At 34.8% G+C, this 18,663-nt stretch overlaps 1 protein-coding gene across 15 annotated transcripts in view; it reads right to left on the bottom strand.

The window, feature by feature from the left end:
• Positions 1 to 16,401, bottom strand: part of LOC115989539 (putative disease resistance protein At3g14460) — a 56,973-nt gene extending 40,572 nt beyond the window's left edge. Inside the window, exons 1-14 of one of the 15 annotated variants that reach the window (XM_031113255.1) lie at positions 14,004 to 16,401; positions 13,592 to 13,699; positions 13,243 to 13,331; positions 12,838 to 13,059; positions 12,337 to 12,425; positions 12,129 to 12,221; positions 11,902 to 12,039; positions 11,422 to 11,560; positions 11,174 to 11,250; positions 10,804 to 10,973; positions 10,588 to 10,686; positions 10,379 to 10,498; positions 10,198 to 10,294; positions 10,021 to 10,099 (exon numbers count right to left, since the gene is read on the bottom strand). In XM_031113255.1, the coding sequence (XP_030969115.1) occupies positions 14,064 to 16,259 (2,196 nt within the window). In that variant the 5' untranslated portion in view covers positions 16,260 to 16,401 and the 3' untranslated portion in view covers positions 10,021 to 10,099; positions 10,198 to 10,294; positions 10,379 to 10,498; ... (9 more) ...; positions 13,592 to 13,699; positions 14,004 to 14,063. Of the gene's footprint in view, positions 1 to 10,020; positions 10,100 to 10,197; positions 10,295 to 10,378; positions 10,521 to 10,587; positions 10,687 to 10,803; positions 11,251 to 11,421; positions 11,561 to 11,901; positions 12,063 to 12,128; positions 12,222 to 12,336; positions 12,426 to 12,837; positions 13,060 to 13,242; positions 13,332 to 13,591; positions 13,700 to 14,003 lie in introns of those variants that run through there. The other 14 variants (XM_031113260.1, XM_031113252.1, XM_031113249.1 and 11 more) reach the window with 14 other exon arrangements.
• Between the last annotated feature and the right edge of the window lie 2,262 nt (positions 16,402 to 18,663).

The raw sequence follows: 18,663 nt of genomic DNA, 5'->3' as shown, positions 1-18,663 counted from the left end.
GCCTGCGGTGAGGAGCTGGCCGGCGAGCTGAGGGATGAGGGAGATGAGGGAGGCCGGCGAGCTAGAGAGAAAAAAAAAATTGAGGAAGAAAGAAGAGAAGCCGAAGAGAGAGAGAGAGAAAAGGAAAGGATTATTCTAATGAGAGAGGAGAGAGAAGTGTAATAAAAAAATATTTATTTTTTTAGCTTTGAGCTACAGTGCACATCTAAAGATAGATGTGCACTGCCAATGAGGGCTTGGCTCAGCTAGTAAGGTTCGTTCACTCCGCCTAACTAGCCCAGGTTCGATTCCGGTTGCCAGCGGGCTCTTGTTGGTGGGCATCCTTGGTAAGGGTAGCTCCCTCACACGGACTGGACAGAATGGCTTGAACTTGACCCCAGCTCGGCGCCCTGCCTGGGGGCAAAATACAACCATAAAGGCTCCCATTTTTTTTTTAACCAAAAAAAAAAAAAAGATAGGTGTGTACTGTAACTGAGATTTAGCTCCACTGCTGCATCATGGTTTTTTGGTGTTTGAGAGCTAAAAAGATACCATTATACCTATATAGTACCACTGCTGTGAGTGCTCTTAGGTGGCTAATGGGTAAGTGATTAGTCATGTGACTCTTAAAAAAAAAAGTGATTCGTCATGTTTTTAATGATGTGGTATTTTCTAAATGAAAAAATTAACAAAAATATCCTACACGTAAGAAACAAACTGAATCTGATTCCAAAATTAATACAGGTTCCAAATCGAAACCCTATTTAGCCATTCTCCCATCTGATTCTGAGATGCACAAGAGAGAGAAGGTGGCCTAGCCCTAGATGCCGCTGCGATGCCGCCTCCCTTTGCTGAAAATGGTGACCTACTGCCTCACGCTTCCTCCAGGCAACAGCCACGGCCACAGTGGCATCCTCCTTCACGCTGCTTGCACAGCCTTGCCGGTCCTTCCTCCTCATATCTCCGGCCAACCCATCTTAGTTATTACGCTTTTTCCTCTCTGCAACCCAGTTAAGCGCAATATGTATGGCCATGCATGAATTTTTTGATTCCTAAATAAAAATGTTCGAATTTTTTGTGTTTGGGTTCGTGTCAAGTTGGACACTTTTGTGGCTAAGTGCATACAAGTTAATACAAGTTGGTCATTGCTTTAGCTTATGTGAGTATTAATTAGCTTAAAGTGAGCAGTAGTATTAAAACAATGATGGTTTAAGATTAAATAGAATAATGTGAATGTTAGCAGATGGACAGAACATCTATTCTCGGAGACACCATTGATTACACGAAAGAGCTCCAGGAAATAAACAAAAAATTGCAAGAACAAGAAACGGAAGAGGCTAAAAATTAACTTAACCTAATGGGCATCTACAAGGAGCTAAAGCCAAATGAAGTTTGGTGAGAAAGTCCCCCAAGGTAATATGTCTTGTGACTCTTGTCTTACTTTGTTAACCTTTAAGACCAATATATTACACAGTTCTTGAATTGAATTTTAATTATGCTTCCATGACTTTACAGATTGATGTGGAGAGGAAGGACATGGATACCCGGATTGGTATATGTCGTGCAGCTAAGCCAGGATTGTTGCTATCAGGCTATGGGGGAAGAGGTCTGTAGAAGAAGACAAAAAATTATTTTGGAGTAGTTTACAAGGCTTGAAGATATGGATTTTTAAAGTTGTTCTTCATAGGAATTTTACAAGTGAGAAGGTTGAATAATAATGTCTTATAAATAAAGTGTTGCTCATTTATCTGGTTCATCTCAAATTAATTATGTATTGTCTACTGGATTATTATTTTTTTCAATAAATAAATTTTTTTTAAAAAAGTAATTTTGTTATACAATGTAAAAAAATTCTTATTGTCAATTGGAGGATGGAAAAGTGTGAGGCGACAAACTGAAATACTTAAATCATGCAATGTTATTGACATGGAGTAGGCATATGGAGTAGCTTCACTGGTAGTCTAGTACCATTGTCTCCACCTGCATTTAATCTATCAAAGCTAATGGAAAATTTTTCACATCCATGTTATTGTACCTAGCTTAATGTTAATTAGGGTGACGTCAACTTATGCAAAAGCATAGCACAATGGCTACACATAAGATTCAGTACTAAAGTCTCCAAAAGGTCCACTACTTTGCCTTTTTTAGAGTGTTATGTTGATTTTGCCTTCAAGCTTCAACAGCATAGCAATATAATTTTAAAAGAGAGGCTAGCCAATTGCATCATTTGACAAGGTTTCAACAAGCATCATTAAATTCCACCATTCAAAATGTTCCAAATGGTAGTAATCCTCAAACAGTGTTAGACAATAACAAAAAATTTGTTCCAAACAGTGGTAACCCTCGAATTGTTTCAAAAATAACAAAAAATATATAAGTATTCCATCCACTTCAAATACACATTTATCTCCATAAGGGCCTTCACTTTTGCACATTAATTCACAAGCAATCTTATTCATTTATGCTCTTGTGCATTCATATAAGATTTTGTAATTCTTTTGGATGTCTTGCAACAGCCATTATTTCTGCTAACACTCCAAAGCTGTAACTTCTTGTAACTCTTTGTGTCTCTAACCTGAGAAAGTGCGCAAAAATATTAATCTAGTAAAAACAATGAAGGCAATTTTGTTGTTACTTATCAAAAAAAATAATAATAATCTGAGGTGCTGGTTGACTTCGATATACTCCACCAGTCTGTGCTACTTGACATTGAAGTGATGGCTTACTTTTTGTTGTGACATCTCCTTTCCTAAACTGAAATGCATTATACTTTCATTTTAGTACATTAACAACTATAAACATGTCGTTTTCATATGAGACTAACAAATATAAATATGTACTTGTTTTGATATGAGACAATCACTCACAGGTTGTTTTTTACTGCTCTGACTAACATGTTTTTTCTGAAAATATAAATATAGAGTGCCCTCTGCCCCTAGTGCAGGGTAGAAAGGGGAAAAGGAATACTAGAATTCATGATGATATTTAAGCATTCAATGCTTACTGCTTAATATAGCATAAGGTTTTGGGAATGTATAATGTGTAATTAAAGGGTTTCATATGATACTCTTTTACTAATGTAAGCATTTGCCACCATCTTAAAACTAGTATACAACTGAAGTAGCTACCACCATTGTACATGCTTTGTTTTTGTGCGGGTTGCAAGGGCTGGTGGAAAGACAGATTATGTTCATATATTGTATTGTTGGAAATACTTTGAAGAAGCAATAACCAGAAGAGTAGCACCAAATTGTTTTCTCTGAATTGTTCATCTTAAAGTAATTGGGTTTTTTTTTTTTTGGTCGCAATACAAGTGGCTTATGTGCAAAGTATAAAAATTCTGTTATTTTCAATTTCCTCAACTTTCCCACCAAGCAAAACAACCCTTAAAAAATGCCAAACCGTCTTTTATGAGTTTATCAAAACGGATTTAAACATAAACAATATGTCGTTCATCTCCCCCTGTGGTATGAATTCATAAAGGGTTCACCATTACTGAAATGCGGTTCTAATGTGTATGGATTTATTCTAAAATAAAATTTTCTAAGCTACACAGCACATTGTATAAAATAATATGACAAATTCATAATTTCAAAAAAAAAAGGGGGAAAAATATTAACCTGTATGCACTTAGTCACAGAAGTGTCCAACCTGACACGAACACAAAAACAAAAAATTCAATTTTTTTTTTTTTTTTTTAGGAGTCAAAAAATTCATACATGGCCATAGATATTGCGCTTAACTGGGTTGCAGAGAGGAAAAAGCGTAATACCTAAAATGGGTTGGCCGGAGATGGGAGGATGAAGGACCGGCAAGGCTGTGCAAGCGGCGTGAAGGAGGAGGTTACCGTGGCGGTGGCTGTCGCTTGGAGGAAGCGTGAGGCAAGAGGTCACCATTTTCAGTGGAGGGAGGCAGCATCACGGCGGCATCTAGGACTAGGCCACCTTCTCTCTCTCGTGCATCTCAGAATTAGATGGGGAATGGCTGAATGGGGTTTTGACAGGGTCAGTTTGTTTCTTACGTATAAGATCATTTATGTTAATTTTTTCATTAAGAAAATGCCATGTCATTAAAAACACGACTAATTAATTTTCCATTTAGGCAATATTACTAATGGAATCTAACAGAAGGGCTAATACTATTCATTTTTCAAATTTAAGGGACCAATAGCACACACTTGAAACTAAAGGGACTAATTGCGCTCATAAGATAAACTTCAAGGACCAACAATGTAGTTTCGCCTTATTTTTTACTCTTCTTATTCTTATCCTTATACTATAAATTTGTTATTCCCTCTCTCATTCGACGCATAATTTTCTATTTTTTCACACATAAAAGGTTCTCTCTCTCTCTCTCTCTCTCTCTCTCTCTCTCTCTCTCTATATATATATATATGTATATATATGTGGAGGCCTGAAGCAAGGTTGATGGGCCGATCCTCGCTTGGGCTCACAGTCTATTTGTAACGTGGGCTTTGGATTTCCTACTCTGGACGATTCTAACTTAGAGACTCAACTTGACCTCTCAAATATCTGAATTCTCTCCTTCTCCCTTTTTACTACTCCGTTACTCTTAACTATAAGTTGCCTCCAATGCCTTTCAACAACCCTCTTCCTTCTTTGGTTTTTCATATTTATAGCCTCAAATTAGTGGAAGAATCATGATTACACGCAAGGTTAGTGGGGAAGGAGGTCCAATATTATTGTTGCTAAGTGGGTGTTTGGTGGAGTATGGTAGGAATGGCATTGGAACTGGTTCCCACTCCAAAGAATACGCCTGGCAGCAATACTCCCCAAGGCACTGCTGTGCATATGAGGGGTAGCGTATCCGAACATCCTTTTTCATGTTCAGGGCGTTCGCTAAACATGGACCAGGTAGTGAAGTAGGGATCATGCCATTGTGGGTTGAGCATTACGAAGCATGGGTTTGTTGTATCTGTGGGTTTGGGCCAGTGCCGCGGACAGAGAAAGATTGGGCCCATGGGCCATACTGTTTGAGTTAGAATCTAAGGTGTAAATGGGCTAGGTGTCAAAGTGCTGTACAATATATATATATATATATATATTTTTTTTTTTTTTTGTTTTTTTTTTCTTGCATCTCTACTTTAGGTTGATGAACTTTTGTATTCTTTAAAATTCTCCTTTGAGTTGATACGATTTTGTTTTGAGTTTTATGTTGTTATCTTTTTTATTCTCATTGATTGTCAAATATTATTCTATTGCCTTAGAAAAATAGTATATAAAATAATGTTATTTTATTACATAGCATAACTAAAATAATTTGGTGTTTATCGCTATACATTTCATTTTTACTATTTTTTCTTCTCATCCTATTTTATTCAACATTTAAATTTAGCAACATCCTCTATATCGTTAATTATTTATATTTTGTCTTTTTTTAAAAAAAAAATTAAACATATAATACTTTATTTAAATTCAATAAATAAAAATTGTTCTTATTTGTGTTGAATCCAACACATTGAAACATTGGACCTAAATCCAAACCCAATTTAACAAATAAAAAATGCAACAAATAAGCCTATTTAAACCAACGTTATATATGCATCTTTGGTTCAATATGTCAAAGAAAATGATAAGATGAGGCACTGACACCTAATGATCCAACCCAATCAAACACCAAATCAGTGTTTATTGTCACAACAAATCATTGGATAATATATAGTTCTGCAAAGGAACTAAAAGAAAGTTTATAACAAATCAACAATTCTAGCTACCATGAACTCTGTAGTTTAAGATCTAATAAACCACAGGGAACTTTGTAGAAGTGTCGAATTCATGGATTATTATAAATATATAATTTGTTATTTTGTTTTTCTATCATTATTGGAGGGCGATTCTAATCTTCAAGCCCATGCAAGGTATCACTACAATGTAATGGGCCAATGGCAAAATTTGAGGGCCCAAAAGTCATTGCAAAAAAAATGTTATAGAACTACTAATTTTATTAACAAAATAAAAGTAATTTAATATGACAGTAAATATAATTTGTGTTACATCAACAATAGGAATAAGGTGGATCAAATAGGACCGAATCAGAACGAATGGACGGAATAGGACCCAACTGGACAAAATGGACCGAATGGGATCAAATTGGACCGAATAGGGCCAAGTGGACATACTGGACCGAAGTGGACCGAATAGGAGTAAAGTAGACTGAATAGGACCAAAGTGGACAGAATGGACCGAATAGAACCAAAGTGGAAAAAATGGACTAAACAGCCCGAATAAGACTGAAGTGGATCAAAGTGGACAGAATGGACTGAATAGGACTAATATGGAACGAATAGAGCCAATGTGGACTGAGTGGACTGAATTAGACCGAAGTGGACAAAATAGGACTAATGTGGACCGAATAGAGCCAATGTCATTGAATAGACCGAATTAGACCGAAATAGACTGAAGAAGACCGAATGGGCCGAATTGGACTGAATAGAACATTAATGGACAGAAGGACTAAATAGGACCTAATATTACTGAATAAGACCAAAGAGACAGAATGGACCTAATGGGACCACATTGGCCCGAATAGGACCGAGGTATACATACTGGACCGAATAGGAGTACTATGGATTGAGTAGGACGGAAGTGGACATAATGGACCGAATAGAACCAAGTGGACAAAATAGACCAAAGTGGACCAAATGGCTCGAATAGGACTGATGTGGATCAAAGTGGACAGAATGGACCAAATAGAACCAATGTGGACAATAAAGAGCCAATGTGGACTGAGTGGACCGCAGTTGGCCGAAGTGGACAAAATAGGACTAATGTGGACAAAATAGAGCCAATGTGGACTCGATGCACCAAATTAGACCGAAGTGGACTGAATAAGACCTAATGGACTGAATAGAATTTTAAGAGTGGACTAAATAGGAATGAATGGGACCAAATTGGACTGAAGAGGACAGAATGGACCAAATAGAACCAATATGGACTGAATTAAACGTTTGAATATTTATGATTTTTATTGCATTTTTAGGTTCATATTTCTAATTTCATTTTTTTTTTTTTTTGGGTGTAGCTAAACTTGAAAAGAAAACCTACAAAAAGAATCAAGTTAAGACCCAATTAGTTTAAAATGGACTGAAGGGGGACTGAAATTGACAGAGTAGACTGAATTGGAACGAAGTAAACCTAATTGGACTGAATAGAAATTTTTTAATTTTAAGGAAGAACAAATTATCTTCAAAAAATTTTTAAGAAAAAATTATACATTATATTACAATATAAAATAATTATTTATTCCCACGGATTGCATGGGTATGCGAATAGTTCATATAATGTTGAGTTTGGTCCAAACTTGTAAATATTTTCTTATATTAGCTCAACTAATCGTTTGACCAAAATTTGTAAATGTGTACAATGAAGCTGATCGAGTGAATACCAAACTTTTGTCTTCATCCTCAATTACACCGAACGAATGATTACAAATAAAAGTTCTTAAACAAATACTTGCACCGAATCTTTTCATTACAAAGAAATTTCTAACCAGTCCACTTGTTGAGCAATTATCATGTTCTGCTTAGTACCAGTGCCATTCCCATCTCCTCTAATCCTACCTTTCTTTTACCTGTGGAGAAGGTAGATGGGTTAGTCCCTAGGTCTTCTTGTTAATAAATTCGTCTTATTCAGCCAAAAAATAAAAAATATAAAAAATATAAAAAAAAAACTAGCAATAGAAGAGACTAAACCATCTGCCAAGTTTTATGCCAATAACAACTACCCCATCTCTAAATCATATTTGAAAATGTACTCATCATACCTTGCAAAATCACAAACTAACATAGAAATTATACAAGCATGCGAGTATGCGTGGTCAGAATTGAAGTTCTAAGAGTTGCTTGCTATTTGTGAAATCTACATTGATCATATCATCACCATTAGCTATTTTCCCAGTTGATCTAAATGAACCAAGTGTAATACTAGAATCAACCCAACACCGAGTTGGCTAGGCTGACCGTAGATTGACTGTTGTGGGAATGGGTATTTGGATACACTCCCGCAAAAGATCTATTTATAAAAATATTATGTCTTTAGAAAAATCTCACAAATAAATATTATGAACGAAAAAAGAACCCGAAAGAAAAATAAACAACCACATACAAGAGAGAACACCAAGGATTTACGTGGTTCGGCCTTTGGCCTACATCCACGGGTCGTGACAAGGAGAAAGTTTCACTAACAAATATGGAGAGTACAAAGGTGGTGTAGAACCACTCACAAACCCAAACCCCAATACACCCAAATAACTCTATATCAAAGAGTTTTTCTCTCAACTCTAACATGATTCAAGGCTAAACAATAGTTTCTGTCCATGCAAAGAAGTCAATCTGAAAAAAGCTAATAGACAATCCAATTCTAATTCATATCAACATTGACTACCACAATTGTATAATTTCTTGATTCAGGACAGCCATTGCATCTTTACTGGCTTGGGTAGATCCACTAGAGATGGCTTGGGTAGATCCATTGCATCTTTAATGGCTTGGGTGAATTCACTTTAGCCTCTACATTCTCCTTGTCTAGCTAGGAACATTCTCTCCCAGCTCTTTTAGTTGCTTCTAGTATGGAGCAAAACTGAGTTAGCATGGTTCTTTGTGTCTATGGCATCCCTCATTTCCTTGTCTTCCCTTTGCAAAATTTTCGGCTTCATTAACCATCCTATCCACCTGCAACATTTTTATTTTGTACGTACAAACATGGGGTTTAGTAACATAATTGGGTTACTAATATAAAATGTGAATGTTTCCATTTATTTTTATTTATTTATTAATCAAAAAACATAGATGCTAGAAATGTTGAGATTTCAGAAAGAAAATAAAGATTTAGTTTCTTGAAGACCATGGTAGCATCATTGAAAGGGGTAACAAATATAAAAAAAGAAGCACTTGAGCTATAAAATCAAAATTAGAAATAAAAGAATTTTTATTTTATTTTTTTATTTAGAAAATAAAAATTAGCATATAAACAAGAAAAATCATTTCCTGCCAACAATGGCTATGTTTAATAGGAGTATAAAATATCTAAGTAGTAAAATGCACTAATACAAAAATGAGTCTTGATTTACTTGGAGTTTGGTGATGCAATCTCTTATATTTCAATAGTCGCATTTGTTATATATATTCAGTTATTTCTCAGATGCTTAGATAATTATATTCGGCTAAGCTAGGTTGGATTTCAGGATCATTCAAGCCCCAAATTAACCTAAAACTTTAATTTGAATAAATACCAAACATGCTTCATAACAACAGTTTTTTCAAAACATACCTTTTCACTTGGCAAGGTGCTAGTACTAGTTATGGCAATATCCTGCTTCTTTCCAATTCCCTTGTCAACTGCAGTGACCGAAAGAATACCATCGGCATCAATACCAAACTTCACCAAAATTTGAAAAACTCCAAGTGGCACATGTTAGATGCCATCTAAGTGAAAGCTTCCAAGAGATATGTTGTCCCTCACAAACTCTCTCAACTTGATACTCGTTTATATTCATCTGCTGTAGTGGTAAAGAAAACCCTGATTTGGAAATTGGTAAGGTTGGGTTCCTTCAGATAATCTGTCATCATACCACCTAAAGTTTCAAGTCCTAAAATGAAAGTCACAAAAATAAATATTAATGCCTCAACTATCTCAACAATTAATGCAAGTTCTAATAAGTACTACAGTGGACAATATCAGAAATAGAGAGCTCTAAAATGAAAGTAATAAGTGACATCCAAGAGCACAATGTCACTAACTTCTCCAGCTAAAACACTTGCCCTGAAATGAAAGTCACTAAAATAAATATTGATGCCTCAACTGTCTCAACAATTAGTGCAAATTCTGACAAGTACTACAGTAGATAATATCAGAAATAGAGAGCTTTACGTTTTCTTCCATAAATAAAGAGGAAAAAAGAAGAACAAGACAAACCTGAACTATAGCCCCAAGAGCAACAACTTCATAAGGATTTACAGTCACATTTGGCACTTTTCCAGTCATTTCCACATGCTCCTAAACGGCTAGGATGCAAGTTGAACCATCAACAAGATTACTTCATATATACATCTTTGAAGGAAAGCTTTGTATCTCTCAAGGTAGTTTCAACAGGTGATAAAAGCCTAAGAAAAAGTAGATTGTAGTTGTAATCCACTAAAGTGATGGAAATCAAATGTTCATTGATATTTCATAGGAGAGTAACAATTGTTGGTAGGCATACCTGTCTAGCAAATCTGAACACAATTCTGAAAATTTGACCCATCAGTGTGGTGTCAATGTGTTTTGGGCCATCTGTAGCAGTTGTAATGAAAAGTAAACTGGAAAAGCAAATGGTTTTTCTATGTGATCATGGCAAATGGAGGGATCCACTTAAGAAAGAAGGCATAGAAATAGCCACATACCTAATATTAGTCTAAGTTAGAGATGACAACTTCATCTATGCCTTCTCAGCAATCTTTGTAAGACCAGAGCTTGCTTTGTATTTCAGAATATCTGTGCCTTCCCAGCAAAGTCATCTATGCCTTCTCAGCAATCAATTATTTTCTATTAAAATTTATAGAATGTAAGGGTGTAATTTAGTAACAACTAACAATAAATCAGAAAGATGTACCAGTTTCTCTTGTTCCAACCTTGTGAAAACCATTGCTTCTTGGATGAGTGTTACCCAAGGTAGAACATATCTTAAATATTCCATCTCCAACCTCAAGAACTGTGTAGAAAAAACGTAACAGAAGAATATAAGTTGCATTTGATCACAACTCAGGATTTTTCAAATTTGATTATAATCAAATGTAACATTTAATTATAGACAAGCTAACTGACTTACTTACATTGGCTTCTCAAATTCTGAAAGTATCCAAGCGATACATCCCATCATCATATTTCCACAGAAGATTCAAATTCTTTAGATAATCGTCATTTGCTAGATGCTTAATCCATATAAATTATTTCTCATGATAGTTCTTGTAACAAAGTTCAATTGGATGCATTAAAGTACTGTTATGCATATAGGTAAAAGAGTTAAAATTTCAAAAGCATTAAAAAATAAAAAAATAAAAAAAAAAAAAATAAAAAAAAAAGGAAGAAGAAAAGAGACAATAAGCCTGTTTTGTTATTGAAACAACTACATTAAGATGAACATATTCAATAAGCTTATGTTTCACACACAGAGGTTGAAAAGTCCAAGAACCAGTCACCCTGAAATTAAGCTCTAAATGAAGCTAGGAAGTAATATCATTGCTAACACCAAACTACAGTCTTCGTCCTTTCCAACCTATCAGAAATTAGTTTGAGAATTAAATTAGAAAAATAAAAAATAAAAGTGAAGAAATTAATACCTCTACTACTACCATTTTGCAATCAAATTTCCGAAAATTCAAAACAAATGAACCATTTAACCTAATCTATAATGTATGATATATAAAGATAGGCGTGAGATATGTACCGAATTATCTTTTTGTAGTTGTGGTGAATTTCCATTCCCCCCGTATGGTTAGAAGACACATGAACTATTAAACTCTTGCTTGTATTCAAACTCAAAGTTCCTGTTTATCAGAATCCAATAACTGATAGACTCACTAAACCTGAAACAAAAAGGAAGAATAAAGAGAGTCAAATTGGTATTTGATAAATTCAAAGTGAAGTTAGAAAGGAGATGCATGCGCATAAGAAAGTATAGAAGTTTAATCCCCCTAAATGAACTGACACTAGATATCTTTTGTTCTTTCTTTTTTCTTCATATTGGTGTTGTGAAGCATCTGCCGAAGTGAAGAACAATTTTTCTTCCCTTTCCCAGATAACAACATAATGAGATAAAAGATTATAGATATATTGTATAGAATAACATGATTACTCATTTTATGGTTCATATGGTTACAGAGTAGAAAGTGACAAACTGAGAATAATTAGAGTTAAAAATAATTACCTGTTTTGGTTTCAAAATTTTTAATATAAACAAAAAAGCCTGAGGCTTCACTAAAAAGTCATCAAACATCCCAAGTATCAGCTGTGTGCAAGATGAAGCCATCCTTGAAAAGGAACACCTCTTACTGTTAACACCATGCTGTGATTTTTATCCATGCCAAACTACTAGATATAAGTTTGAGAACATACATTAATAAAATACAAAAGAAAGGTCAAAAAGATATTTACCATTCTCATTTGTGGCAACATAATAGCAGTACTGACTCTCTTTGGGGAATAACCAACCCTTGTCTGTTGTCATATTCCAAGCTTTTCAATACTCTGCTCACAAAATCAAATTAATGGAAAAATCACTGCACTTTTAATTGAAGGGAAACAAAAGGGAGTTGAATACTTGATTAAACAAAGTATTGAATTTTAAAGGAGATATATGGACCTATAGTATTGTTGGACCAAATCATCCTTCTGAAATACAATCAAATCTAGGGATGCGAGCAGTATTGGCCATTTCCCACCAATTTCAGCCTGGCATCATTCAGAAAAAGTGAGTAAAAGAACACATAACAAAGTTTCTAATATTATGTTTTATGTCAGTTTGGTTTACAGAAATAGAACGCTCTTTCAATGTGAGAATTCAATTGATTTTTTTTTCTCCTCTTTCAAATGACAAGCTATGCATAACTTTATATTTTTATTCATTCTAACTTTGTATCCAAATCTTGTGCATAAATTAAATTCATCCAGTATTTCTACATATCTAAACTCAAAATATGAAGCCATACTTTTAATCCAAACTAAGCCACCATTAGACAGTGAACAAAAATCAGCAATTATGTAAGAACCCAAAAAACCCAAAAATCCACATCTGGATATTTTTGTTTGTTGATATAAATAGGTAGTAATAATAAAGAGTTGAAGAAAACAAAATGATAAATACCTGAATGTAAAACCGCTTTCTTAGAGGCTGGTCAAAAATAATCATTCACCAGAATGTGATGAAAATATCAACAAATGCCAGACTTCACTCTACATAGTGTGATGTACGGAATATATGAAAAAAGTGGAAGTAAATTGGTTGTTCCAAAGAACCGGAAGTTACGGTCCAAAGAAAGAATTTAAGGGCTTGAAACTTAGTACTGCCTTCCCGAGTGTACTTCGCCTAAAGAACGCAACAGAAAAGTGTCATTTTATAATTTATATAAAGATAGAAAACAATATAATGAACAAACAAACGTGGATTTATGTATCTTCCCTCTTGGGTCCCCTCTTAATATAAGAATCATATCAGGAATGAACATTTTACGTGAGGGAAAAAAGAATGAACCCAAAACAAGATAATCACCTTAGCTGTTGACTTGTTGCACTTTTTCATATGGTTTTGAATATGCCCAGATACGTACACCTCCTTTCATTCTGTGTTTCCAATTCATTCTACATCCAATTTCAAAAGTGAGAAGAGTAAAAAACATTACAATTTGAGTTACTGAAACAGTATAAGATTGTTAATTCTGAGCAATGTAAGGTCAACCCATCCCTGTTCATTTTTTCCAATTGTTAGACATTTTTGGATTGATTTGAAAGCAAATTGATTTACTCAAGCACCATTTTTTTGATAAACACAAATTGGAAATCCCAATGCTATTCCAAAAAATTCAATAATCATTAAATTATTAATGAGTCTAATTGAATACCTTAGCTGCATCAACTTCCCAAATCTTGAAACTATCCAAGTGATTTATCCCATGACCATATTGCCCCAGAAACTTGTTCAAATTCTTCAAATAATTATCTCCATGAAGCTGTTAACAGAACACAAAGCATGTACTTTAAAACAATAATATTAATAGTTATGATAATAACGCTTTAAAGTAGAAATCCGAAGCAATACACAGTTTGGTTGCTGAAAGATCAATAAAATTTAACAAGAAAATCTCTGATTTTTGATTACCAGAAAACGTAAACAAAATACCAAAATAAATAAATAAAAGTCTCTGATTTTTAAAGAATAGAATTCGAAAAAGTGACAGATTCTAATTAAATATATGGAAATCAACGTAGCATAGAGAAAAAGCTCAGTTTCTTTTGAAAGCATAGAATGCGTACCAAGTGAAAGAGGGGAGTGGCTGTTGCAGAGACGAAGCAGAGCCGTTTGCTGGTATGGTTTCAAATCCATTCGATTTCCAAATTAGGGAAATCCTTTTCAATTTTATTTTTGTATTTTTCCACTAACCGGGGACAACAATAAATTTCCAGTTTTTGTAAAGACGTGAGAAAACCATCATCAGGTAGTGTTGTGAGATTGGGACAGTCGTAAATGTAAAGTTTTTCAAGTGAGATTGGATTCCTAATTGATTCGGGGAAAGTAATCAAATTGGGTAAGTCTTCAATCCCCAGCCACCGTAAAGAAGTGAGACAACTAATCTCAAGAAGTGATGTCAGATTTGGCTCGCATCTACAAATCCAAAGATATTCAAGTGAGGTGAGCTCCGGCAAAGTCATTAAATTGGGACAGTTTGAAATGGTGAGCTCTTTTAGGGTGGAAATACATTGAAGACCCACAGGGAGAGACTTCAGTTTCGGAATGCCTTTGAACCATAAATCACGGAGACAATTGAGGCATCGCCATTCCATGCCATCATCATGCATGTCTCTGAATGGATCGAACTCCTCGCAATTGACAATTGATAGCGAACAGAGGGAGGTGAGATTACGCACCGCTCCAGACATAGATGTTAGTCTAGGGCAATTCCGAATTTGTAGTTCCTTGAGAGAATATAGTGCCCACTCAGCCGGAAGAGACTCTATATCTTCTATAGAATCCAAAGTCATTTTATTTAATTTGGAGAGAGGAGAAGAAGAGGATAATGAAGAGGAGGAAACTGACATTGTCTCTTGCAAAGGCTTCAAACTGACATTCTTTAAAAATAGAGATTCTTCGAGATTGGGAAACAGGGGCATGGAAGTCATTTTAGGGCAATTAATAATCCACAAAGAAGAAAGAAGAGGAAATAAAGGCAGTGAGTTGTGAGACTGATCTTGTTGATGATCTGGTGTTGATGCGGATGCTGTTGCAACTAAATCCCTCCCTGTTGTCCCCCACCATCCCTTCAAATTAGGACATTCCTGTATTGTGAGTGACTTTAAAGATGGGAAGAACGGTGTTGATAATGTTGTGGATGAAGCAGGCACCTCTTTACTCATATCATTATCGGATATGTACTCCAAATCATTCATCATATCAAGCCATAGAGATTTTAAAGAGGGGAGATGAGACAACGGTGGCAGATATCGGCATCTCTTACAACTCTCTATCCTTAAATCAACAAGATTTGTGTGAGAAGAGAACCAACTTGAAAATTTCACACCCTTGTACTGATGCACTTCCAAATGTTTGAGATTTTGGTGTGGCTGGAGGTCTTCTAATAACTTCTCATCTTCATTATTATCTACTTGATCTTGATGATGCCATTTTAATATCAGTTTTTCAAGATGTTGCTTCTCCCTTAAATTCACAACAATGGATTCTGAGTTAGCTTCTTTCAACCGTTCCAAATGTGAGATCTCTAATGTTCCTTGCAGGTTTAGCTTCTTCAATTCGCCTAATCCACCAGTGTGGGAGGAGGTGCTCACAATGAATAATTGTAATGTTTGAAGTGAAGTCATTTGCCCTAATCCACAAGGCATATGACTCAAATTATCACAACCATGATTATAAAGATGTTTGAGGTTAACCAATTCTCTAAACTTTTTGGGTAATTCTTTGAGACCTCTACAATTATAAAGTTTTAGTACTTGCAAATTCAACAATGTAGTAACTGAATCAGGGAGAGTTTCAATATCCCAATTAAAAGATACATCAAGATACTTTAGATGTATTAACTTCCCTATAGAATTTGGTATTGATTTAATGTTCAGTGCATGTAAATCTAATGCACACAAGCTCTTGAAACTCAAAATAATTGTTTTCAACATTGACTCATCCAAGCCACCAGATTCATGCTCATTATATGTTAAAAGAAATGTACGTAGCTTGACTGCTTTAACCAACAACCTTAAAGTTTCAGTAAAAGATGAGTCAATAGAAAATGGACATGATACATGACGATTTTTTTCATTAATATTTTTTCCATCAATATTAACGAGCCTGCACTCCTCACCTGCAATAGCTTCCGCAAGATCAAGAATTAAATCATGCATCTTGTATCTTAAGCCTTTGTAAGTCTCTACTTCCTCAAAGAAGGACCTCCAAAGTAAATCCTTGAAATACTCATCACCAACATCCTCTAATTGTTGATTTTTGTTTGATGATTGGATAAGCCCTTGTGCTATCCATAGTTGTATCACTGTTTCCTTGTCCATCTCATAATCTTTGGGAAACAAAGAGCAATAAGTGAAACAACTCTTTAAATATGATGGGAGATTATCATAACTCAACTTTAAAATAGGTAAAATCTCATTCCCTAGAGTTACATTTTCTAGTAAATTATTCTTTACAAATAACCACTCAGATTCTGTTTCCTTACAGTATAACACATGTCCTATGGACTTTATGGCAAGGGGTACACCTTGACATATTTTTACAATCTCCGATCCAATTTCCCTCAGTGTAGGATTATTGGTCACTTGCCCTTTGCTAAATGCCACTTTCTCAAATAAAAACCAAGACTGCTCTATGGAGAGACCTTTGAGATTAATATATGGTGAATCTGTGTGTGTAATCTTTGCAACCAATTTACTACGAGTGGTTATTACAATCTTACTTCCTTTCAAACCACCCATTAAAATATTCTTCAAGTTAAGCCATTTTTCACGATCTTCATTCCATATATCATCCAATACAAGTAAGTATTTCTTTCTATCAATTTTTTCACGAAGTTTAATTTGCAATTGATCCATTTCAAGAATTCTAGGTGCATCACCTATAGCAGATATTATTATCTTTTCAATAATACTTTTCAACTCAAAGACATCAGAAACACATACCCACATTTTTAACTCAAAATTATTTCTGACTTTCTCATCATTGTACACACATTGAGCAAGAGTAGTTTTCCCTAATCCCCCTATCCCCACAATGGGAATAACCGAAACATTCTCTTCTACATTAGAGTCCAATAATAGTTCTATGATAGCCTTTTTTTCCTCTTCCCTCCCAATAACTTCTTCTTCACGTACAAATGAGTGAGTTGGTTCCCTCACTACTTTAGGCTCTACATGGTATTCTTTCAGGTGAAACCTTTCCCTGTCTTCTGCTATTGCATTTAGCTTTTGCCTCATTGCCTTTATTTTACGACTCATCTTACCACGAAAAGCTAGTTGGTTTGACTTTGAAAAGAAAGTGCGTACCTCTTTCGTGAGTTTATTCCCACTCACCATGCTTCGCCTTGTAGCTTCAGTTGAGAACTCAATCAACAAGTCATCTGCGTCATAAACTGCATCGTTGAGCTTTTCGAGCCAGTGCTTGACTTGATTGTTATGACTTCCCTGCTCCGCTGCATCCTGAAGTACAGCTTGGATTGTGGAAACAGTCTCCTTGATTTTTTCAAGCTCACCTTCGACACCCCAGAGTGATCCAATCTCTTGGAAAGTCTGAGAGCCCAGATTTTCAATCATTTTCTGTGCAAGACCAAAGAGGATTGCTTCGGCCATTTCTTAGTAGTAGCTGAAAGGAAAGCTTAAAGAGTGAGATGAATGCTGGCTAGAAGTGATGAAGTGTGAGTAAAAGTAATGCTGCAGTGAAGGAAGATCGAGTTTTAATGTGGACGAATGTAGTCAATATCATTAGTTTTATTTTTTATTTTCTTGGTACAATAATGCAAAGAAAAAGCAACCAATAGTCTCAAGAGCACATGAAGCACAATGTGAGTCTTGGGCCCATTTTGCATCGAAAGAAAATGAATGGAACAGAGGATTAGCTGTTAATTTTGTCCCATAGTTGATAATTTATGTGTTAGTCATATCATCATTCTAATGAAGGAGAATCTTATGTATCAAATAATAATATAATAATAATAATAATAATCGCGGAGACCTTGTCAAAGTTGGTCCCCTTTTGCACTAAAACAAAATGAGTGAGACAGAATTAGTTGGAAATTTTGGTCCCATACATGTTAATTTAATGTGCATAATATTAACATTCTATAATGGAGGAGAGAGAGAGATTATACATATATATATATATATATATATATATCTTAGAAAAAAGTTTTCTGTTCTCTAATGGCATTAATTCTTTCTTTAATGAAAGTTTCTTCTCAAGTAGTGTTGGACATTGGATGGGTTGTCCAAGACTATGCCTTAAAGTTTATAGAACATAATAGAAGTTCTCCACTAAGTTTTGTCTGATTAACTACTTAATTCCATTTTGAAATTCTCAGATACGGCCATTTGGCTTATAAGGAAAAATATAAATTTTTAAACAGAATTTAGGCTTAACTACTTAAATGTTATGTTTAGTTGGGGGTATAAGGAGAGAATGAAAAAGAAGAGAGGAAAATGTGATTTTTCACTGCGTAGATGTTGTTAAAAGAGAGGATAAAGAAAATGAGGTAGATGAAGCTTTCTACATGATCCATCATATTTTTTCCTTCCAATTTGAGAAGAAAATGGAAGCTAGGGAACTGGATTTAAGAAGAAAGTTATAAAAATATACATCACTTTTCCATCATTCCACGTACTAATAAAGATATAATAGTAATTTACTCTTCATCAATTTATTTTTTCATTCTCGTTATCACATGTACAAGGTGGAGGCATGCCAAGT

The sequence above is a fragment of the Quercus lobata genome, chromosome 5 (assembly GCF_001633185.2).
Source record: "Quercus lobata isolate SW786 chromosome 5, ValleyOak3.0 Primary Assembly, whole genome shotgun sequence".
Taxonomy (NCBI): Eukaryota; Viridiplantae; Streptophyta; class Magnoliopsida; order Fagales; family Fagaceae; genus Quercus; species Quercus lobata.
Note: the sequence above shows the minus strand (reverse complement) of the source record. Positions and strands in the feature narration are given on the sequence as shown.